At 42.7% G+C, this 19670-nt stretch overlaps 1 protein-coding gene across 1 annotated transcript in view; it reads left to right on the top strand.

The window, feature by feature from the left end:
* The window catches only part of LPCAT1 (lysophosphatidylcholine acyltransferase 1), a 114946-nt gene that overhangs the window by 68598 nt on the left and 26678 nt on the right, over window positions 1-19670 (top strand). The window contains exons 5-9 of the mRNA XM_056862597.1: window positions 4643-4703; window positions 11758-11816; window positions 12635-12669; window positions 13696-13750; window positions 15597-15679. Coding sequence (XP_056718575.1) covers window positions 4643-4703; window positions 11758-11816; window positions 12635-12669; window positions 13696-13750; window positions 15597-15679 — 293 coding nt within the window. The remainder of the gene's footprint in view (window positions 1-4642; window positions 4704-11757; window positions 11817-12634; window positions 12670-13695; window positions 13751-15596; window positions 15680-19670) is intronic.

Below are 19670 nucleotides of genomic sequence, written 5' to 3'. Positions count from 1 at the left end.
CAGGACCTAAAAACTCAGGAGATAACTTTGCAGCAATGGGAAAGGCTTTGGACCAAGTCAATTAAAATCACGGCCAGTAATAACCTACTTGAGAGCTGGTATAAGCAATTTTTTAGATGTTATATCACACCAATGGACATCAAAAAATGAATGAATCATATGACTGCCGGTGCTTGAAATGTAAAGACAAAGATGGAACATATTTTCATCTGTGGTGGACATGCAAGAAAGTTAAGAAATTTTGGATACAAATTCATCAAGAAATGCAAAAAGTTTTAAGAATTAAATTTCCTTTGAACCCAGAAGCTATGTTGCTAGGAATTGAGCCAGAAAATTTGGACAGAAACCATAGAGAAATATTTGGCTATCTGACAACGGCGGCTAGACTAGTACTGGCAGCATCTTGGAAACAGGAGGACATTCCAGATTTGGAAAAGTGGCAACAAAAGATGGACGAATTTGCGGTGATGGCCAGACTGACCAGCTTGATGAAAGAGAAAATGACTGAAGAATCTCAAAAGAAATGGGAATGTTATTTCAATTATGTTAAATGGTAGATTGTTAAACATAAGGATTAGCTTATACAGTATAGAAAGAATTTATTAACCAAACTATAGAATATAAGATAATAATAATACTAATGCTTGTCTGAATTCACTCTCCTCTACTTAAAGACAGATGGATTCACATTCTAGCTGTATCTGAAGAAGTGAGCTGTGGCTCATGAAAGCTCATACCCTCCCAGAAAATATTTTTGTCAGTCTTTAAGGTGTTACTGGACTCTTGCTCTTTTCTGCTACTATAGAATATAAGAACAATGTATAAGTTTGAAATGTAAGATGAAATAGACTCCTTGAAGGAGTTCAAATTGTGTGAATGTATGTGTATGTAATTTGTCTGTTCGTTTTTCTTTGAAAATGTTAATAAAATATCTTTTTTTTAAAAAAAAAAGGACCTAAAAATTCAGGTCTCCGTTGTTTTGTCAGTTCTTGACAAACTGGGCCTCAAGGTCAATCATAAAAAATTGCAGCTAACCCCTTCCAAGGCCCTAGATTTCATTGGTGCTCACCTGAATTTGGTCACATGTAGAGCTTACCTTCCTATTCAGAGGATCCGAGCCATTCAGAAAATGGTCGCCATACTTTCCAAGAACAGGTTCCAAACAGTGCATAAAATTCAGAAGCTCCTGGGACTCATGGCCTCCACCACTGCGGTTGTGGCCTTCACACGCTTAAGCATGCGCCCCCTGCAGAACTGATTCCTCAGGGTCTTTCACCCTAATATTGATCCACAATATAAAAAATTGTCCATTCCAAGGACAGTGATCAAGTCACTGAATTGGTGGTCCCTTGAATCGAACCTTTCTCTGGGTGTTCCTTTTCATAACCCCACTCCCCAGATTCAGGTTTTTACTGACACCTTCTTGTTCAGCTGGGGAACACATTGCCTGGATTCCCGAGCCAGGGTACCTGGCCTACACAAGTCCACCAGCACATAAACCTTCTTGAGCTCCGTGCTTTTAGGCTTGCTCTCTGTTCCTTTGCAGGGATACTGGACAACCGCATCGTTCAGGTCGCTACAGACAGCTCCACCACCCAGTACAACGTGAACAAGCAGGGTGGCACAGGGTCCATTTTGCGGTGCAAAGAGGCCATCGCAACCTGGGAATGGGCTGTATCCCACAACATCACTTTAAGCGCCATTCACATTACAGGCACAAGCAACACCCTAGCAGACACCTTAAGCCGTCATCCAGACGACATGCACGAGCTCACGATCAACCCACACCGTCTCCACCAACTGTTTGACACTTGGGGTACACCTCTCATGGACCTCTTTGCCACTCACCGCAATGCCATTTGTCCTCTATTCTGCTTCCGGGCAGGAGCAAGCCCAGGCTCCATGGGGGACGTGTTCCAGATGATCTGGTCAGGCAGCCTTTTTTATCTGTTCCCACCTTTTCCATTGCTGAACAGGGTCATAGCCAAAATCAAAACGGACAAGGCCAACTGTATTCTCATAGCCCCATTTTGGCCCAGGAGATCCTGGTTCCCGACCTTAATGTCCCTAGCCAAGGGGAATTACAGGCCACTCACCAGGGTTTCCCAGTCCGTCCCATGCAACATCAACTTGACAGCCTGGAGAATTCTAATGTAGAAGAGTGGTCAGAAAGGGTGTCACGAGTGCTACTTCATTCCCTCAAATCCTCCACTAGATGTTCCTACGATGCTAAGTGGAGGCGTTTCTCTGTTTGGGCTGTTAACAAGTGTTTATCTCCAGTTACTTGTTCCCTATCATCTATTTTTGACTATTTGCTTTGTTTGAAGGATGCTGGACTTTCCAATTCCTCAATTAAAGTACATTGGCGGCCATTTTGGCCTTCCATGTTAACCTTGACTCTTTTTCTGTGTTCTCACCCCCGCACTCACATAGGTTTTTGCGAAGATTAACCAACCTTTACCCACCAGTGTCTCCACCTATTCCACAGTGGAGTCTATCCTTGGTCTTATCCCAATTGATGGGACACCCATTCGAACCATTGGCCACATGTGACCGCTCTTACCTCTCTTATAAGACTGCCTTTCTGGTTGCCATCGCTTTGGCCAGGAGAGTTAGTGACCCGGCAGCCCTCTGCCATTCACCGCCGTTTACTAAGTTCCACTACGACTGGGTGGTTTTGAAACCCAAACTTTCCTTCCTGCCCAAGGTGGTCTCCTCGTTCCACCTCTCCCACGACATCGTCTTCCCGGTTGTCTTTTCAAATCCTTCCTCCAATGCGGACAGAGCATTACACTCCCTAGATGTCCGCAGAGCCCTATTGTTTTACCTGAAAAGAACCACAGACTTTAGGGTGGACGATAACTTGTTTATTTGTTTCAAAGGACACCGCAAGGATCACCGAACATCCGCCCAGACCCTATCCAGGTGGATCTCTTCAGCGATTAGGTTATCTTATGAACGTGCTCTCATCGAGTGCCCACTGATGATCAGGGCACATTCTACTAGAGCTTACACTGCCTCCGTTGCCTTCTCATCCAAGAAGGGACATCTGTCGAGCTGCTACTTGGTCGACTCCTTCTACGTTCATGAAGCATTACGCAATCCACGTGGATTCCACCAGAGAGGCAGCAGTGAGACATGCCGTCTTGCAATCCTTGTATCTGTGAATGTCCTACACCCACCATCCGGGTAAGCAAGCTTGCTACTCTCCCAATGTGGGACTGCATAGAAGCCACGCAGATGAAAAACAGAGTTTCACTTACCTGTAACTGTTGTTCATCTGGTGGTCTTCCTTGCAGGCACACATCCCTCCCTCCTTCCCCGCTGTGGGACCTCTCCGCAACACAGGGGAGCTGGTTCTGTGGCAGCAGGTGGGAGAACTGGAGGGAAGAGTGCCCCTCCCCCTTGGTCATGTGACTGTTTGGGTGGGAAAGCTACATGACTGAAGGGGAGGAGGCGGGGCGCTCTTAGTTTCCCTTTTCTAGAAGCTGACTAATCTTATCCGTGGCTGGCCTGCACATGCGCAGTCCCAATGTGTAGCTGCATAGAAGACCACCAGATGAACAAGTTACAGGTAAGTGAAACTGTTTTTCTTCATATGAGATGGGAGAAGGCATTTTTATCACACTTACTGCTTTTCCAGCTCTGGCAACTGTTGGCCTTCCAAGCCTGCAGTTCTAAATATGAGAGAGCTTCAAAGATACTTGGAAGATTACAAACATTCCATACATTCTCTTGTAGATCACATTCCCTTTGTAAAATGTTTCCAAGTGTAATCTGAAGACCTTTCTGGAAAAAAAAATTAATTGTCAAAATTTTAAAAACTTTTTAGCTTTTTAGCTTTAAAGGAAAAGCACAACTTATTTGTGATGTGGGTGAGCTGGAGCTTCTTGAATGCCTGCTTATCTCCCCCCACCCCCACCCACCCTGGTACCAAGGCTGAAGATTTTCTAGTTTAGGCAGTCCTCTGTCTAATCACAGTTTGTTGTACATATGAATTTAGGCACTGTAACAAATTGAGATTTGTTTCTTGACCTCAGCCTATGATTCTAACTGTGCCACCATAAGCAGAGTTACTCTCTTCCAAGTGCATTAAAATCAATTGGTTTCAAAATGTGTAAAGCAGTTCAGGATTATCCAGTAAAAAAACCATTTATTCTTGATTTAGGTTCCTGGTCTTTGAGCAAGAAACAAACCCCAATTTTATAATGTAGCTGAATTCAAACATCAGAAGAAATTGTGGTTTGATGGAGGTCCAGGTTTAGAATGCCTTCAAGCTCAGTGCAGTATAAAGAAATGGGGAGATTTGTGGGTCATTCATATGAACAAATTATGATTTGTTTTGTGATGTCTTTATGCAGCCTTCATAGGCTGCATCTAACCAGCTTTTCTCCTGGTTAAAAAGGAAGGAGTCCCCTTTGACCACCAAAAAATTCTGTGCTTGGAGGATCATGGGACCTGCATGGACAAAATCCGTGTGGGCTGTAAGAGGGCTAGTAGTTGGGCAGGATAAAGTGAAAAGGCTTGCTGGATCCAATTCTGTGTTCTGTCTTTGAAACATACACTTCTTAAAGAGATCCAAAAGATGTACTGTACGAAGTAATGTGTAGAAGATTTGAGGGTTTGTGTTTGCATTTTTTAGATAATGATATTCCCAGAAGGAACCTGCACTAATAGATCCTGTCTAATCACTTTCAAACCTGGTAAGATTGTCTTACATCCTTCCTCTCCAATGCAATGTTTGTGGAATGTCAGATTTTGAAATGGGCAATTTATTGCTCACTGTGCCATACAGCTACATCATACTTTAAGCAAACACATGTCCCTTTTGTTTCCCCAATGGATTATCTCTTCTGTAGCATTGGAAATTTTCTTATATGTATGAAATAATTAGGTTAACATACTCCATGAAATATAATTGGCCAAAGCTCCTGGGTACATTTACAGTGTATCTTCAAAAATGAAATATTACTTAAAGTCATGGTCCACAGTGGAATACCGGAGTGTTTTTTACTGGAATGTGAAGTAGTTCTTGCATTTATTTATACCTTTGTCTAATTATATAGTTAGTTGCATGGATTGTTAAATACTTGCAGTGCCAAAAAAAGAAATGGTTCTCTTATTGAGATATGCTTTTAGAATGTTATCTGTGAAATTTATACTGCAAACATATATTCTGTGACAATAAAATTTAAAATGTGTCTATGCTCACCCAGTACTTAATTTGGGAAACGAAAGGTTCATCTTTGTTACTCTGTACAGTCCCACATTTTGACTGTGCAGACTGGCCTTAGAAAGAACTTCCTAGCTTGCAGTAACTGAAAAGGTAATCCTACCACTCAGCGCATGAGGTGATGTTTTCCTGCTGAAACTGTTGTGTGCCATGAGGGAAGAGCACCATTGTCCCTCAGTTCTCTTTTCACCGCCATGCTGAGAGGACATGTAACAGCTTTGCTGTTTCCTACTGATCTTTTCCACTCTCTCCAACTGCTTGGATTTTACTTCGATGGCTCAGAAGGCAATATTCGAAAAGTGTGCCCAGTGCAGGACCAAAATGTCTGAAGCAGATGAGCACATGTTCTGCCTAATCTGTTTGGGGAATTTACATAATATCAGTGCCTGCCAGCACTGCCAACAGTTTACTCCCAAAGTGAGTAGTGATAAGGCCTCTCATTTCAAGGCCACACTTTTAGGAAAAGGCTCTCTCAGGCTCTGACAAGTTGGCATCGAAGTCATCTGTTGTGTGGGAGCATTCTTAGAGCACAGGATTAACATCTTCAGTTTGGTTGCTTCCAATGCATAGACCTCATTCCAGGGCCTTGGATCCGTCGGTTCCACATGAGAGCGCATTGGAACCACCAGACACATCAGACCCCTTCCTGATGAGAGGGTGGGGGATGTCCCATCAACATCTTCATCTGAAGGTCTGAAGCTATACACTGAACAAATGCTGCATATGGTGAAATCATTAGACATTGACGTATCAACTATATCAAACTGGCCTAAAGACAAGATCCTATCCCATCTTTATTCAGACTCCCCTGGTTTAGTGGCATTCCCGATACTTGAAGGTTTTCTAGAAATGACTAATGAACTTTGGGCTAAACCATCATCAATGCCGGCTACTTCTCGACATTTAGAAACCTTCACCTGTTCAGGTGAATGGCATTATAATGCAGGATAGAAAGCTGGCTACAAGGTGCTCATACAATTATAAATGGACACATTTTGAAGCCTGCTCGATTTCACGAGATATTCCTTCAAGAGAAGCATCCCTCCCACGTATATTAAATTATTTACTCCATCCAAAGAAAGTGGGTTTAGCTGTTTCATCAATCCGAGTATATTTTTCGGCGATCTCAGTTTTTCAACCTAGGGTACAGGGTAAATCTATTTTTTCATAACTTATCTAAAAGATTTCTCAAAGGTCTGGTTAACGCTTAACCAACTCCACCAGTTCTCATCCCACAGTGGTCTCTCTTGCTAGTCCTAACCCACCTGATATTCAGACTATTTGAGGCCTTGGCTACAGCTTCTTTGGCCCATTTATCCATGTTTCTTAGTAGCAATCACGTCAGCGAGATGTGTTAAGTGAATTAGCAGCTCTCTGTATTGAACCTCCATTCTTAAAGATTTTTGGGGAGAGAGTGTTGTTAAGACCCATTTGCATTTTCTCCCTCAAGTAGTGGCTAAATTCCATCTAATGCAAGAAATCATCTTGCCTGTTTTCTTTCCTGTACCAGTTTTTGAAGCGGAAAGAAAACTGCATAGTCTGGATGTCAAAAGGGCTTTATTGATTTACTTGAACAGAACAAAAACATTCCAACAGGACAAGGATTTTTTATTTTTTTTTACATATTTGGGCCCTTCAAAATGGCTGGTTGGATGGTTTCCACAATAAAGATTTGTGACACGGAGGCAAGTGTCCCATGTCCTTCAGCTGTAAGTGCGCATTCTGCCAAAGCACTGGCATCTTCTGCAGCCATTCTCAGAAGTGTTCCCATCCAGGACAGTTGCAGAGTTGCAGCATGGTCATCTGTAGGCACATTTGTGGAATGATATGCGTTGGACCTGGATGCAAGAAAAGAAGCATTGGTTGGAAAAGTGGTGCTGCATGTGCTGTTCCATTGAAAGAATGCAGAGAACTCTTCCCACCACCATTGTGAGTAGCTTTCTATAATCCTAATGTGGGGCTGCACAGAAGACCAAAGATGAAAACAACGTTGCACTTATCTGTAACTGATGTTCATTGAGTTGTCTTCTGTGCAGGCATACATTCCCACCCACCTCCCCTGCTATGACTTCTCATAACCCCCTCCATTCATGCATTTTTACATTGTTGGGTGCCCTGGCCAGGATTCCCAGGGATTGCCTCTGAGTCCTCATGTCTCACAATACTATCCTTACACTTGTTTTTGATGCCAAACATCTGTGTACGTCTTACATTACTTGAATGGGACTTTTCTTGGGGGTTTTGATTCATGGGTCCCTAACACTGCTTTGTATTGGTCTTTCAGGCTCCAAGAAGGACTGGTCAGCCTCCTCGCGCAACCCATCCTTGTGGGTTGGTAGGGGCTATCTCACTGTCCTGAGTGCATGACTGTTTGATGCCACTTTATGTATCATAGCTCTTTCCACCAGAGTGCTGTTTTTCCTTGCTACATTCCTGAATGCATTTTGGGATGCTTGTCGACAAGTCCCTGCTCCTTTATAAAGCAACTCTAGGTTAATATGGGATGCTAAACAACAGGTAGGTTGTCCTCCATGTTCTCTTCTTTTGAGAGCTTCACACTCACCTCCTTCACTAAGTGAACTTGCTAGTTTCCAAATGTGAGACTGCACAGAGGCCATAATGATGAAAACAGGGTTACACTTGCTTGTAACTGTTGTTTGAGTGGTCTTCTACACATCCCTTCCTTCTGCCCTGCTGTGAGCTCTCTGGAACCTTAGTTTCTTGGGGTCTCTTGTGGCAGCATGAAGAGAACTTAGGGGTAGCACCCATCCTCCTGGTCATGGAGGTGATGGTTTTGGCAAGAAAACACAAGAGGGAGGAGATGTACTCCTAGTCCACTAGAAAGCTTTGGAAATCTTTTTTTCCGTGACTGGCCTGTGCATGCACAGTCTCAATGTGTGCCTGCACAGTGGACCACTCAATGAACAACAGTTACAGGTAAGTGCAACCATGTTTTAACATCTGGGGTGGGAAGCCCACTGTGCCAATGCTTTTGTACAGGGTTCTTGGTTCCCTTTAGAATCTACCTTACACATTAACATTTTACAATTTAGGGCAATTCATTTTGCTCTCACTTCTTTCACAGACCTTTGAGACAAAATCATGCAAGTGCAAACAGGCAACACCACCGCCATGTTCTGTCTCAACAAATAAGGCAGCATGGTTTCCACATGTCTCTGTGCAGAAGTGATAAAATATGAAATTGGGCAATACAACACATTGTGGTTCTCCAAGCCATACATGTTGCAGGCACAGACAGCTCGAGGGTGCATATGCTCAGCTGAATATCTTTACTGCACCACAAGTGGTCTATTTTAGACAAATACATCCTGCCTATTTTCCATTCCTGGGGGCTCCCCCAGGTGGGTTTGTTTGGCACCAGTCTCAATATGGCCAGCATTTTTTGTGTCTGGGCAGGCCATGACCATGGTTCCATTGGGGACGCCTTTCAGATCCCTGGGACAGATGGACTGCTGTGTGCTTTTCCCCAATGCCATTACTAGGCAGGGCTCTGGGCAGGATCCAGTCTCAGAAAACGCATTGAGATTCAGCACTGGGAAAGGCTGTTCTACATTCCCTGTTCACCTCCACCTCCACCTCCATTGGTGAGTAACTTGTTAAGCTCCCAATGTGGGACTGCACAGAAGACCAAAGATGAAAACAGCATTGCACTTCTCTGAAACTGTTGTTTGTCTAGTTGTCTTCTGTGCAGCCACACGTTCCTTCCCCTCTGCCCCGCTGTGAGCTCCTTTTTTATATGGCTTGAGTTTCCGGCGGTTTGGGAGAACCAATGGAGAATGGTATTCTTCCCTCACGGTATGTGGTGGTTTTGGCGGGAAAACATACCTTGCACGCCAAGGGGGAGGAGCACCTTTTCAATTGCTAGAAGCTAGAAAGTTCTTTTTGAGGCTGGCCTGTGCATGCGCTGTCCTGATGTGTGCCTGCAAAGAAGAAAACTTGATGAACAAAAGTTACAAGTAAGTGCAACCCTGTTTATCTCATGATAAAAATATGCTCACCATCATTTGGGAGGTAACTGGTGTAAATAAAAGCACTATTATCTAGGAAACACAATTATAGTTTAAGAAAATGTAACTGAAATAGTGTGTTTAGTTTCTTCTTCATTTTCTGTGTTTTGTGTTCCTTTGCTTAAAGTGGGTCACTGTCATCCATTTCATTAAGATAAATATTTGCAAATAAATTTAACAGCCTGTTACCAGTGTAAATGACAGATAATCTGGCCTATATTTAGAAAATTACTATAAATTTTTTTCTGAGGATTCAGTTCTCTGAATGCTTCTTATGTAGCTGTTAAAATGTTTCAATATATGTTCACGAGGTATTTACTGAAGTTTTTCTGATGAAAAGTCTGGTAGTTCTGTTGTTCGATTTGTGAAGTGTTGAATTGAGGTGCTCTGCTGCTGTTCAGCAGCATCATTAAATAGTTCCTTCTGTACTGTGAGAGTCTTCATTTTGGTCTGCAGTAGAAATTGTCATATTCGCCAGTATTCCAAGATGAAGGGATGGATGCTGAGCAATTGGAGTGCACATTAGAGGTGATAAAACCTGTCTTTCATATAGTGGCCATGCTCATTTTGTCTCATCTAAAAGCCTCTGAGCTTTTAGCAGGTGTAGACAAGCCTGTTAATAAATGGATTGGAATATAGTGGCTTTGCTAAACTGTTATATACATCATGCAGCATACCTAAAAATACAAGTGCAACAGTGCTCCTGGTATGGAACTTCTCACCTACCCCTTCCTGCTCCAGACTCTTGTGCTTACAGAAATTCTACTTCTGGTGTTTGGGATTTGGGGGGGGGGGCTGCAGTAGGAGGGAAGCACCATTTGCACAACAGAGCTTTAAGATCCAATGCTCTATGAACAAATTTTACTGTTACTATATTTTACTCCTCTGTCTCATATGAAATGGGTAGTCGGATACTTCTTTTCCCCAGATATGTTTGTTTGAATATCCATTGATATAACTCTTCAAGTAGTACGTGTTTAGTGTAGGCCCATCATTTTCTCTAGTATTTTAGTATTAATATTCATTAGTGAACTTGGCCTCTCATGCAGGGAAGCTCCTTGTGGTCTGGTAGAAGCTTTTCAAAAAATGAGTTTTCTAAATATCAAGTTCTTTAACAAGGTATCCAGGTGCAATGGCAGTCCATATACCAATTACTTTCCCTAGATAACATCAGTTTGTGCTGTTTTCCCTAAGGCCAAAGCATGGAGTGCAAAAGAGCTTGTGAAAGGCGCTTGGATGTAGTTTTATACATCCAAATTTCAGTGGCCTGTGAGAAAACGATGTCTGTCTTAATCAGTATTTAGGACTGGGATGAGAAGTTGCTGTCCAGAGTTTTAAGCAACTATTCCAAAGACGGCTTTTACTGGTGCCTTGACAAGTACTTTGAAAGGTAGAAGGTAGAAGCCTTTTGTTAAAACTGAGTGTGGGTGAAAACTGCATCAGAGCAGGCCTACAGGAACCTGGTGCCCAGGAAGGAGTTTGGGTTTTTCTTGCAGTGGACAAAATTTCACAAACAGAAAGAAACTTGTATTGATAGTTTTGTTATGATGGTCTTTTGATTCTTAATTACATTGGCTTAAAGCTACAGTACACATTTTACTTGTTCTAGTTGTATTAACAATAGCAACATAGACAGCTCTTGCACATATTTCAGAAGTTTGTATTGGCTGCTGTATCTGAGCTCTTAATACAAAAGAGAGGTTGCAAGGTAGGTTGTTCATGTTGCCTTTATTGGGAAAGTCAGAATAGCCCAATGGTGGAACTTCTTATATCCTGTCTAGTATGCATAAAAGCACCATAGGCTTTGATTGCCTGTTGCTGGTAACTACTTCTACAGAGCCTACCAATTATCAGTCACATGGGTCAGACACCAGTTCTTCCTGCATCGTCTAGACTCTAGAACAAAAGCTCATCATAAATTAGTTTATTGTTTCTGTTAAGAAAGATTCTGCTGAGAATAAGATGGAAATGACTCACTGTAGTGGGTCTGATAAAGTGTGCTGATAATTTCAAGGAAATCCTTTAAAATTTAGTAAAGTGTGTCAATCTGTAGAGAGGAGGTTGTGGCTTTTCATTAGATTTGAGTATATTACTCTTCGAGAGGGAGGTGATTCATTGTCTTAGTGATTCTGTTTCTTAGAACTTTGTATGCCTGGATTAGTTAGACTGCTACATGTTACTGAGGTCCAAAACTAGTCATGATATTGTAAGCCACCTTGAGTTCTGCAAGGGAGAAAGGTGACTAATAAATGTTCTAAATAAATAAATATGTAAATGATGGTGGAACAGCCATGACCAGATTTCTGGGTGGTTTTTTAAAGTGTAAATAATAGCTCCAGGGAACACTTGAAGATGACAAATTTTAAAGCATAATAGCCGGAAGAATCATTATTGCCTACACAAGCAACACTTCCATTGCTTATTTAGTTTTTAAGATAACAATACTTTGTAACTAAGAAAGTATTCTGTGTTGTAATTATCACATGGATTTTGTAGGAGCATTTATCCCTGGAGTACCAGTCCAGCCAGTGATTTTACGTTATCCAAACAAACTGGTAAGTTGAATACGCTTTGAGTGCAAAAGATGTAGTGATGAGCATAGACAATAAGTAGCTGGATGAGACTATATTCTCAAATGCATGTTCTGCCAAGAAAAACATTGTTTTTCTGGAAGATGACTGGCAATTCTTTGTCCCTCACTTTTTCATATTTAATATATGTCAGAGTCAAAAGTGTTGCTCTAGAACAATCTGAAATGTGAACATTTTTTACATCTTGCTTCTTTAAAGGGGAAGGAGCTAATGTGTTTCCCATATTAGTTAACCTAATCCAGTGCTAGCCAGAAAGCCCCTGTTTTATATGTATTGGCCAAAACTCGGATAATGATTGTACCTTATACTAGAGCAGCACTCCAGCACAAAACTATGGTAAGAAAGGATGTAGGGCTATGGAAATCCTGTTTTTCTCCCATGTCAAGTATTTCCAGTAGTGTCTGGTAATATGTATTGTTAGCGGAATGGAATCTTTATTTACTAATATCTCATTAAGGCTGCAACCTTTCACTTTTGCCCGTGAGTTCACATAAAGGGGTACCCTGTTCATCCCATAATTGAAATGTTGCTTCTGTACTAATAGAGGCACTGAATGCTCTCATCAGTATGTCTGTAAGTGGGAGGGATTCCTTGCTATATACAAACATTTTCAACTCTGTGACCTGTAAGATGTAAATCCAATAGTAGACAGCGACTTCAAGGTCAGATTGTTTTGTCGCATTTTTCAAAATGATGCTGTTTTTATTAAACCAGTCAACACAGTGTAGTCCAATAGAAAAGCTTATCACCAACTTTGGAATCTATTTCTTTTGTACATGCAGGATACAATTACATGGACGTGGCAAGGCCCAGGAGCGTAAGTCACCTACGTATTTCTCTGTTCCGTTACCATAATTGTTTTGTTTCACTGCTGTACTTCAGATTTGTGTAACACAAAGAGAAACGTACTATATAACTTTTGAGAATATGATGGACAAAAGGGGCAAAATAAAAACTTGCCAAACAATTAACGATGAAGGAAAAAATATTCAGTGGCTACTATATCATTAAATGGACTCATAATGAAAGAACAGATAAAAAAGGAAGGTGGATGTTTAAGAGAAAAGACAACTTACGAACATCTAATTACGGGAGATTTAAGACATCTTTTAGGGAAATATATATAAATTGTTATTACAGTATGAAACTGAAATAGAACAAGAATATGCATGATAAAATGGATTCAAAATTTGGGAGAAAGTATAAATATGAGCCAGTGGGCAAATTTATGGGCAAAAGAAATTAAATTCACGGAATGCCAAATGCTAAGAGAGAATTGGTATAAAATGTATTTTAGATGGCATATAACACCTAAAGACATAGCAAAGGCTATTAAAGGTTATAGTGGGAAATGTTGGAAATGCCAAAATACAAATGCAACATTCTATCATATGTGGTGGACCTATAAAAAGGCAAGAAAATACTGGATAATGATACATAATGAAATACAAAAAATACTGAAAATCAAGTTTGTGTTAGATCCAAAAAGCAGCCACTTGCCAACAAGGGCTGCTGCCACCTCAGGAACGTGGTTGTGGGATGTGATAAGAACTGGCCCTTCTGAGGCTACCAGCTGCAGGTTGCTTTCTTACCCATCAGTAGAAAGGCTGTGATGGATCAGCCAGCCCAGGGCTGTGGGATATGTCATTGTTTGGCTTGTTTATGAAAAATCACATGACCTATTAGGAGAACTACAAACACATTGGCAGTGCTGTGAGCTGCTGTCTAATGGATGCCTGCTCATAGTCTAACAGTTTCTTCAGCAGGCATTTATTACAATGTTAGCTGCAGAATTTCTAATACATTCTTTTAGATTCAAAATGTGTTTCTTTTATTTTTAAAGGTTGAAAATTCTATGGCTTACTTTATGTCAGTTTCATAATTTTGTGGAAATTGAGGTTAGTATAAAATGACTAGTGTCTTTAAGTGTTTGTAGAATCTCTTGACATCCTTTGTCTCCATATATGGTATAAATTATTCCTCTGTTAATCAACATTGCTTTGTTTTCTATTTTCTAATCACATCTTAAATATTTCATATGAGAAGTCTTGGTGAAACTAGCTTAACAAGATCAATTGTTAATTTTCTTGCAAATTTTGATCAGCCTTTCATGAGGTGTAAGATCCGTAGTGCAGAGTGGTAAGCTGCAGTACTGCAGTCCAAGCTCTGCTCACAACCTGAGTTTGATCCCGATGGAAGTTGGCCAGCTCGAGGTCAACTCATTCTTCCATCCTTCCGTGGTTGGTAAAATGAGTACCCAGCTTGCTGGGGGTAAAGTGTAGAGTTGACTGAGGAAGGCAATGGCAAACCACCCCGTAAACATAGTTTGCCTAGTAAACATCACGATGTGACATCACCCCATGGGTCAGTAATGACCTGGTGCTTGCACAGGGGACTACCTTTATCTTTACCATTTTACATGAGGTGTCTTCATGCCGGAATGTTCTCTAGGCACTTTTAAACCAGAGCTGACCTGCTGCTTAAGATGTATCATTGCTGATACACCTTTTGCTTTGCACAAAATTAGTTCCAGAGAAAGCTCAGATGTGTAATTTATACTCAAGCTAAAATTACTTAGGGTGATATTGCATGCTTTCTTCCAACAGGACAGCTCTAACTACTTGGAGAGTATTATGCCATAGTTGTATGGCTGTTCAGAAAGCAAGGAGCGCAATAGGGAGACTGCACTCACTGTGTAGGAGGGAAATACAAACAGTTGGCTCTCTGTGCAGGTAGAGCTACATTAAAAACAAAAACAAAACCTAACACCATGCAGTCAGAATTGGTGAGTCTTCCCACCCCTACGTTAACCTTGCGGGAATCAGAGAGAAGGCACTTTGTTCAGTTTACATAGATTCTGCTGTGACCCCAATAATTTTAGAACTTGTTGGAAGCGGCATCAATTGGTGCCACTGAGTTAACAAAGCTTAGGGCCACCATTCTGAAGGTTGTGCTAAGCTACACCCCTTGCACAGATTGGCTGTGGGCAGAGCTTTCCCATGGAGGTTTTACCTGCACTCAAGTTGAAACAATGAACGTTTTCCTTTGCTCTGTCTTCAGGGAGCCCCACAAATCGTACTCCAAAAACTAACAAAACCAGCAGCATTCTGTGTGCTACGTAGGGAAAAATCCCCATGTGGAAGCAGCCCTGGTTATACAAACCCAAGATAACTAGAAGTTATATTTAAGCAATAATGTAATGGTCAAGTGAAACAATGTGAGAGATCCATGATTAGGGTTTCCCTTGAGTTTTAAAAATGAACTAGCAGCTCCATGGGGTTGCTTTGAATGTTGGGGGAAAGGGTCTTTAACTCCTTCCTCCTCTGCCTGATCTGATTCACATTTCCTTCCCACCCAAAGCTGCATTTAGGTCTGTGGGTGGGTGGGAATACACGTAGTCTTGCTGTTTGGAATGGTAGGAAACTGAGGTATCACTGCAGCAGAAAAATAGTGTAGAGGAAACATGCAACTGAGTAACAGCTGCTCATTTTGTGCATTAAAATCATCATTTGGAAACAGCCCTGAGCAATTTTTTGTTAAAGAACATAGTAATTCCTCTCTGCTTGACTTAAAAAACACAGCAAAACAAATAGTTGTCATACTGATTCTAATTCTGAAGGATCAGTATAAAAACTTGAGAAAGTATAATGTTTGCTTTTGTCTATTTCTTGGTTACTTAAAAGCAACATTGTGCATGTGTACATACAACATAAAGAGTGTGATAAAAATATTATTTTACTTTAGTTTCTGCCTGTGTATATACCTTCAGAAGAGGAAAGGAACAATCCTTCTTTGTATGCAAACAATGTGAGACGGGTCATGGCAAGGTAAGTGAGTTGAGATTTATCAGATACTCATATTGATTTGATGTGCATGTTACATTCAAACCTAGCTCAGCTTCTGTCATTCCAAACTGAACCAAGCCCTGAAAAGGAGGATATTATTTCTAACTCAGCCAGTGGTCAATATCTGGAGCTCGACAGGTGCAATGTGTTACAGTTGTTATAAGTGAAGATGCAGTGGAAAGCAAGACTCATATGGGGCAGTATAAGTAGTACAATTCGAGTTGTACTGTAATGGTGCTGATAATGATTAATCATTTCTGTAATACTTCAGCAGTGGAAAGTTCTCTACCATCCTTTTCCAAATTAATCTTCATAAGGAAAGTCATAGTGCACTGTTTAGAGATCCAGAGAGTGATAGAAGTGATAAATTAAACAGGATTTGAACTCAAACCTAGTGCAAGTCTGAGACAGTATCTACCAGACTACAACAGTGGTTGTCATTATTGCTGGGTTTTGTTTTGTTTTTGTCTTATCAGCATTTATCTACTCTGGAGGAAGCCTTTAGCAGTCATTTAAAAGCCTGCATCCATCCCATCTTGCTGCACAGCTGAGAGGCAAATGCATAGAAGGGAGACTTAGTGATTTAAGGGTTGTGGACAAATCTGCCCATTTTGTGTGTGATGTTGTGGCCAGAGTGCTGGATTAGAACAAGGAAGGCCAGATTCAGATCCCCAGTTGCCATAAAACGTACTGGGCCTACCTAACAGACGTACTTTTGGGCCTACCTAACAGAACTCTTAATGTGGTTTTTGGGGATAAAAGGAGAACGTGTTCACTGTCTGGAGTTGCTTGGAGAAAGGGCAGGGTAAAAATGCACTAAATGAATACTATCCTGTTTTCAAGTTGTGGGGGTTTTGTAGTATTATGGAGAACCAACTCTGGCAGTCCCGCCTCTTTTGTGTCTGTTGTCCGCAGAGACTGACGCAAGGGAGCTTCCTTGGCCTCAGACCATTTATTTATTTTATTTTATTTATTTATTTTGTGATTTATAGCCCGTCCTCCCCGGCCAAAGCCGACTCAGAGAGGGTCCGAATCGCTCTCTCCCCCAGAAGAAACCAGGGTCTCGATTCTGCCTGTAGCCAGCAAAGAGACCCTGACCGTCCTCCTCCTTGGCCTCCCACCTTCTTTCCCTCCTGAGTTGCTGCGGAATAGGGTGTGGGGGAGGGCATCAGCTGGTGGAAAGGGCCCAAGTCGACCTGCCCGGGGTTGGTCTCGGGACACACCCCTCCCCTTATAATGTCCTTCACAGGCATCTTCCCTTCAAACACCTGCAACATGTAATCTGCTAATAAATGCCGCACTCCTGGACAATGTTGGACCAAAAACTTGGTAAGGACACATACCAACGTAGTATCCTCGCATTATGGTCTTTCATTCTTTCTAGCCATTGTAGGGGAGTGTGATCGGTCACTAATATGAAAAGATTATTGGTTAAGTAGTATTGGAGTGCCCCAACCGCCCACTTAATAGCAAGGGCCTCCTTCTCCACTGTGGCTTACCGTCTTTCAGCTCCTTAGAGTTTGCGACTTAAATACAATATGGGATGCTCCTGGCCTTCGTGTTCTTGGACTAGGACAGCCCCAAGGCCGGCATCAGATGCATCGGTATGTGCTTTGAAGGGCCAATTAAAGTCAGGACTTTTCAGGATGGGGTCTTGAGACAGGGCTTCTCTGAGGTCCTTGAAAGCTGACATCCGTTCTTCATTCCATCTCAGTTGATTGGGTTCAGGCTTGTGTAAACAGTCAGTTAAGGGTGCGGCCCGGCTAGCAAAATGGGGAATGAATCGACTATAATAGCCTACAATTCCCAGAAACCATCGGAGCTGTCGTTTGGTATGCAGCAGGGGCACCGCCTCCAATGTCGTTATTTTGTCATGTAAGGGTCGCAGCTGGCCATTCCCTACTATGTACCCTAAGTAACGAAGTTCCTTGAATCCTATGTGGCTCTTTGCAGGATTGGCTTTAAGTCCCACGGCATGTAGGGCCTTCAGCACAACTTCTAGATGCCGTAGGTGGGAATCCCAGTTTGAACTAAATATCATGATGTCATCGATATATGCGAGTACATAGCCATGACATTGGGCCAAGATCTTGTCTGCCATCCGTTGAAATGTGGTAGCTGCCCAATGCAGCCCAAAGGGCATCACCTTGAACTGGTACAGGCTCGACTGGGTCGCGAAGGTCATTTTTTCTTGATCCTCTGGCTTCATATGAATTTTCCAATACCCCTTTGTAAGATCAAGACTGGGCTGTACCTAATTGATCGACTAGGACATCAGCCCTGGGCATGGGGTATGATTCAAATACTGCCAATTTATTCACCTCTCAATAATCAACACAGAAGCGCACAGTACCATCCTGCTTTGGAACTAGGACAATCGGACTTCTCCATGCACTATATGACTGCTCTATAACCCCCGTGGCGAGCATCTTGGTTACTTCTTTTTCCACTACATCCCATAACTGAGGGGGTATTGGTCACCAAGGCGCTCAGGCCACTTTTCCCTCAGGGGTGCGTATCGTATGTTCTACTAAAGTAGTCATCCTAGGATCCTGATCGAACACCTTCGGGATCCGTTGGAGTAATCCCTCTATTTGTTGTCTTTGCTCGTGTGACAAGGTGGCATCAACATGAAGACTCTCAAACGGGATTTTGATAACAGGTAGCGGATTCAAGGGAGCTCGGGCAGGGACCCTATGGGTATACCGTTGGCAATCGGGGCAGGAGCAGCAAAAGTTCTTTACATCGCGAGAAATGGCAGGCCAAAAAAACCTTTCCTAGAGGTGACTCAAAGTATTCTTAACCCCCTGATTTCCCGCCCATGAATGATCATGACTAAGACGGAGTAACTGCTCCTGACCACCCCGGGGAGCCAGTAGCTGAAACGTTTCTCCCCCTCATTCCATAACTACCCGATACCAAAGCCCCTGCTTCTGCACCACTTGGGGCCATCTCTGCACTCTCCGGGGATCTACTATCCTCCCCTCACTTACCACAACCATGCTCCGGAAAGCCACCAGGGTAGGGTTCTGCTGGTGGGCTTGTTGGAACTCTGGATCTCCTTCCCAGTCCCCTCTGGGGTCACTATTAAACTCTGCAGGCTGCCTCTGGTTGTTTCTGTGGGATGGGCCCGGCTGTTCGTCTTCCTCTTCTTCACCCATGTGGGCTATCTCACACGGGATGGGTTTAGGAGCCTGAAGAAGGGCCTGTAACATCGCAGGAAAACAGGAAGCATCTTGACCGACTAAGGCCAAGTATGGCAGTTTTTTAACCGACGCCATGTTGATCATATATTCATGGTGTCTCCATCTCACTTTCACTTGTACCACCCAAAGCTTTTCTACATGTTGGTGAAAACAGGCTACCGTTACCACCCGGACTACCAGTAAGTCAGGAGGAAGCAGAGAATTTAATACCATTGAAATAGATGACCCACTGTCTACGAGGGCTTGGATAGGCCAGCCCTGTAGTCACAACTGGACTAGCAATGGGGCTGGGTGAGTTCCTGTCCTCCCAGCTTGCATGACCTGTTCCCAACTCAGGTCGCATTCCATCAATGGACATTCACGATGGAAGTGCCTCTACTGTCCACAGGAATAACAAGGGCCTTTGTCCGGTACTTCAGCCACTGCTCCTTCGTTCTTGAAAGTCCCTTTTTGCCCCTCGCTGGATGTTGATCCTGTGGATCGAACAGCTGACAATGGGGATGCCCTGAACCTGGGCCCTAGCCCTGCTGGGGCCCGAGGTAGCTGACAAGCCCTCCCTCCACGCGGAGTGCCCATGCCGGTGCTCGGCTGGCCCTCACTTTTGAGCTGTTACAGGCTGGACCCCTGCATCTCTAGGGCCGACACATTCTCTAATAAGGTCATCGCTTCTTCCAGGGTCTTGGGCTTGTTACAAATAAGCCACTCCTTACCCCGTGTGAAACTACTTGGACCAATTGTTCTAGGACCACCTGCTCGACTACCCCCTG

Source organism: Euleptes europaea, chromosome 17, assembly GCF_029931775.1.
Source record: "Euleptes europaea isolate rEulEur1 chromosome 17, rEulEur1.hap1, whole genome shotgun sequence".
Classification (NCBI taxonomy): Eukaryota; Metazoa; Chordata; class Lepidosauria; order Squamata; family Sphaerodactylidae; genus Euleptes; species Euleptes europaea.
Note: the sequence above shows the minus strand (reverse complement) of the source record. Positions and strands in the feature narration are given on the sequence as shown.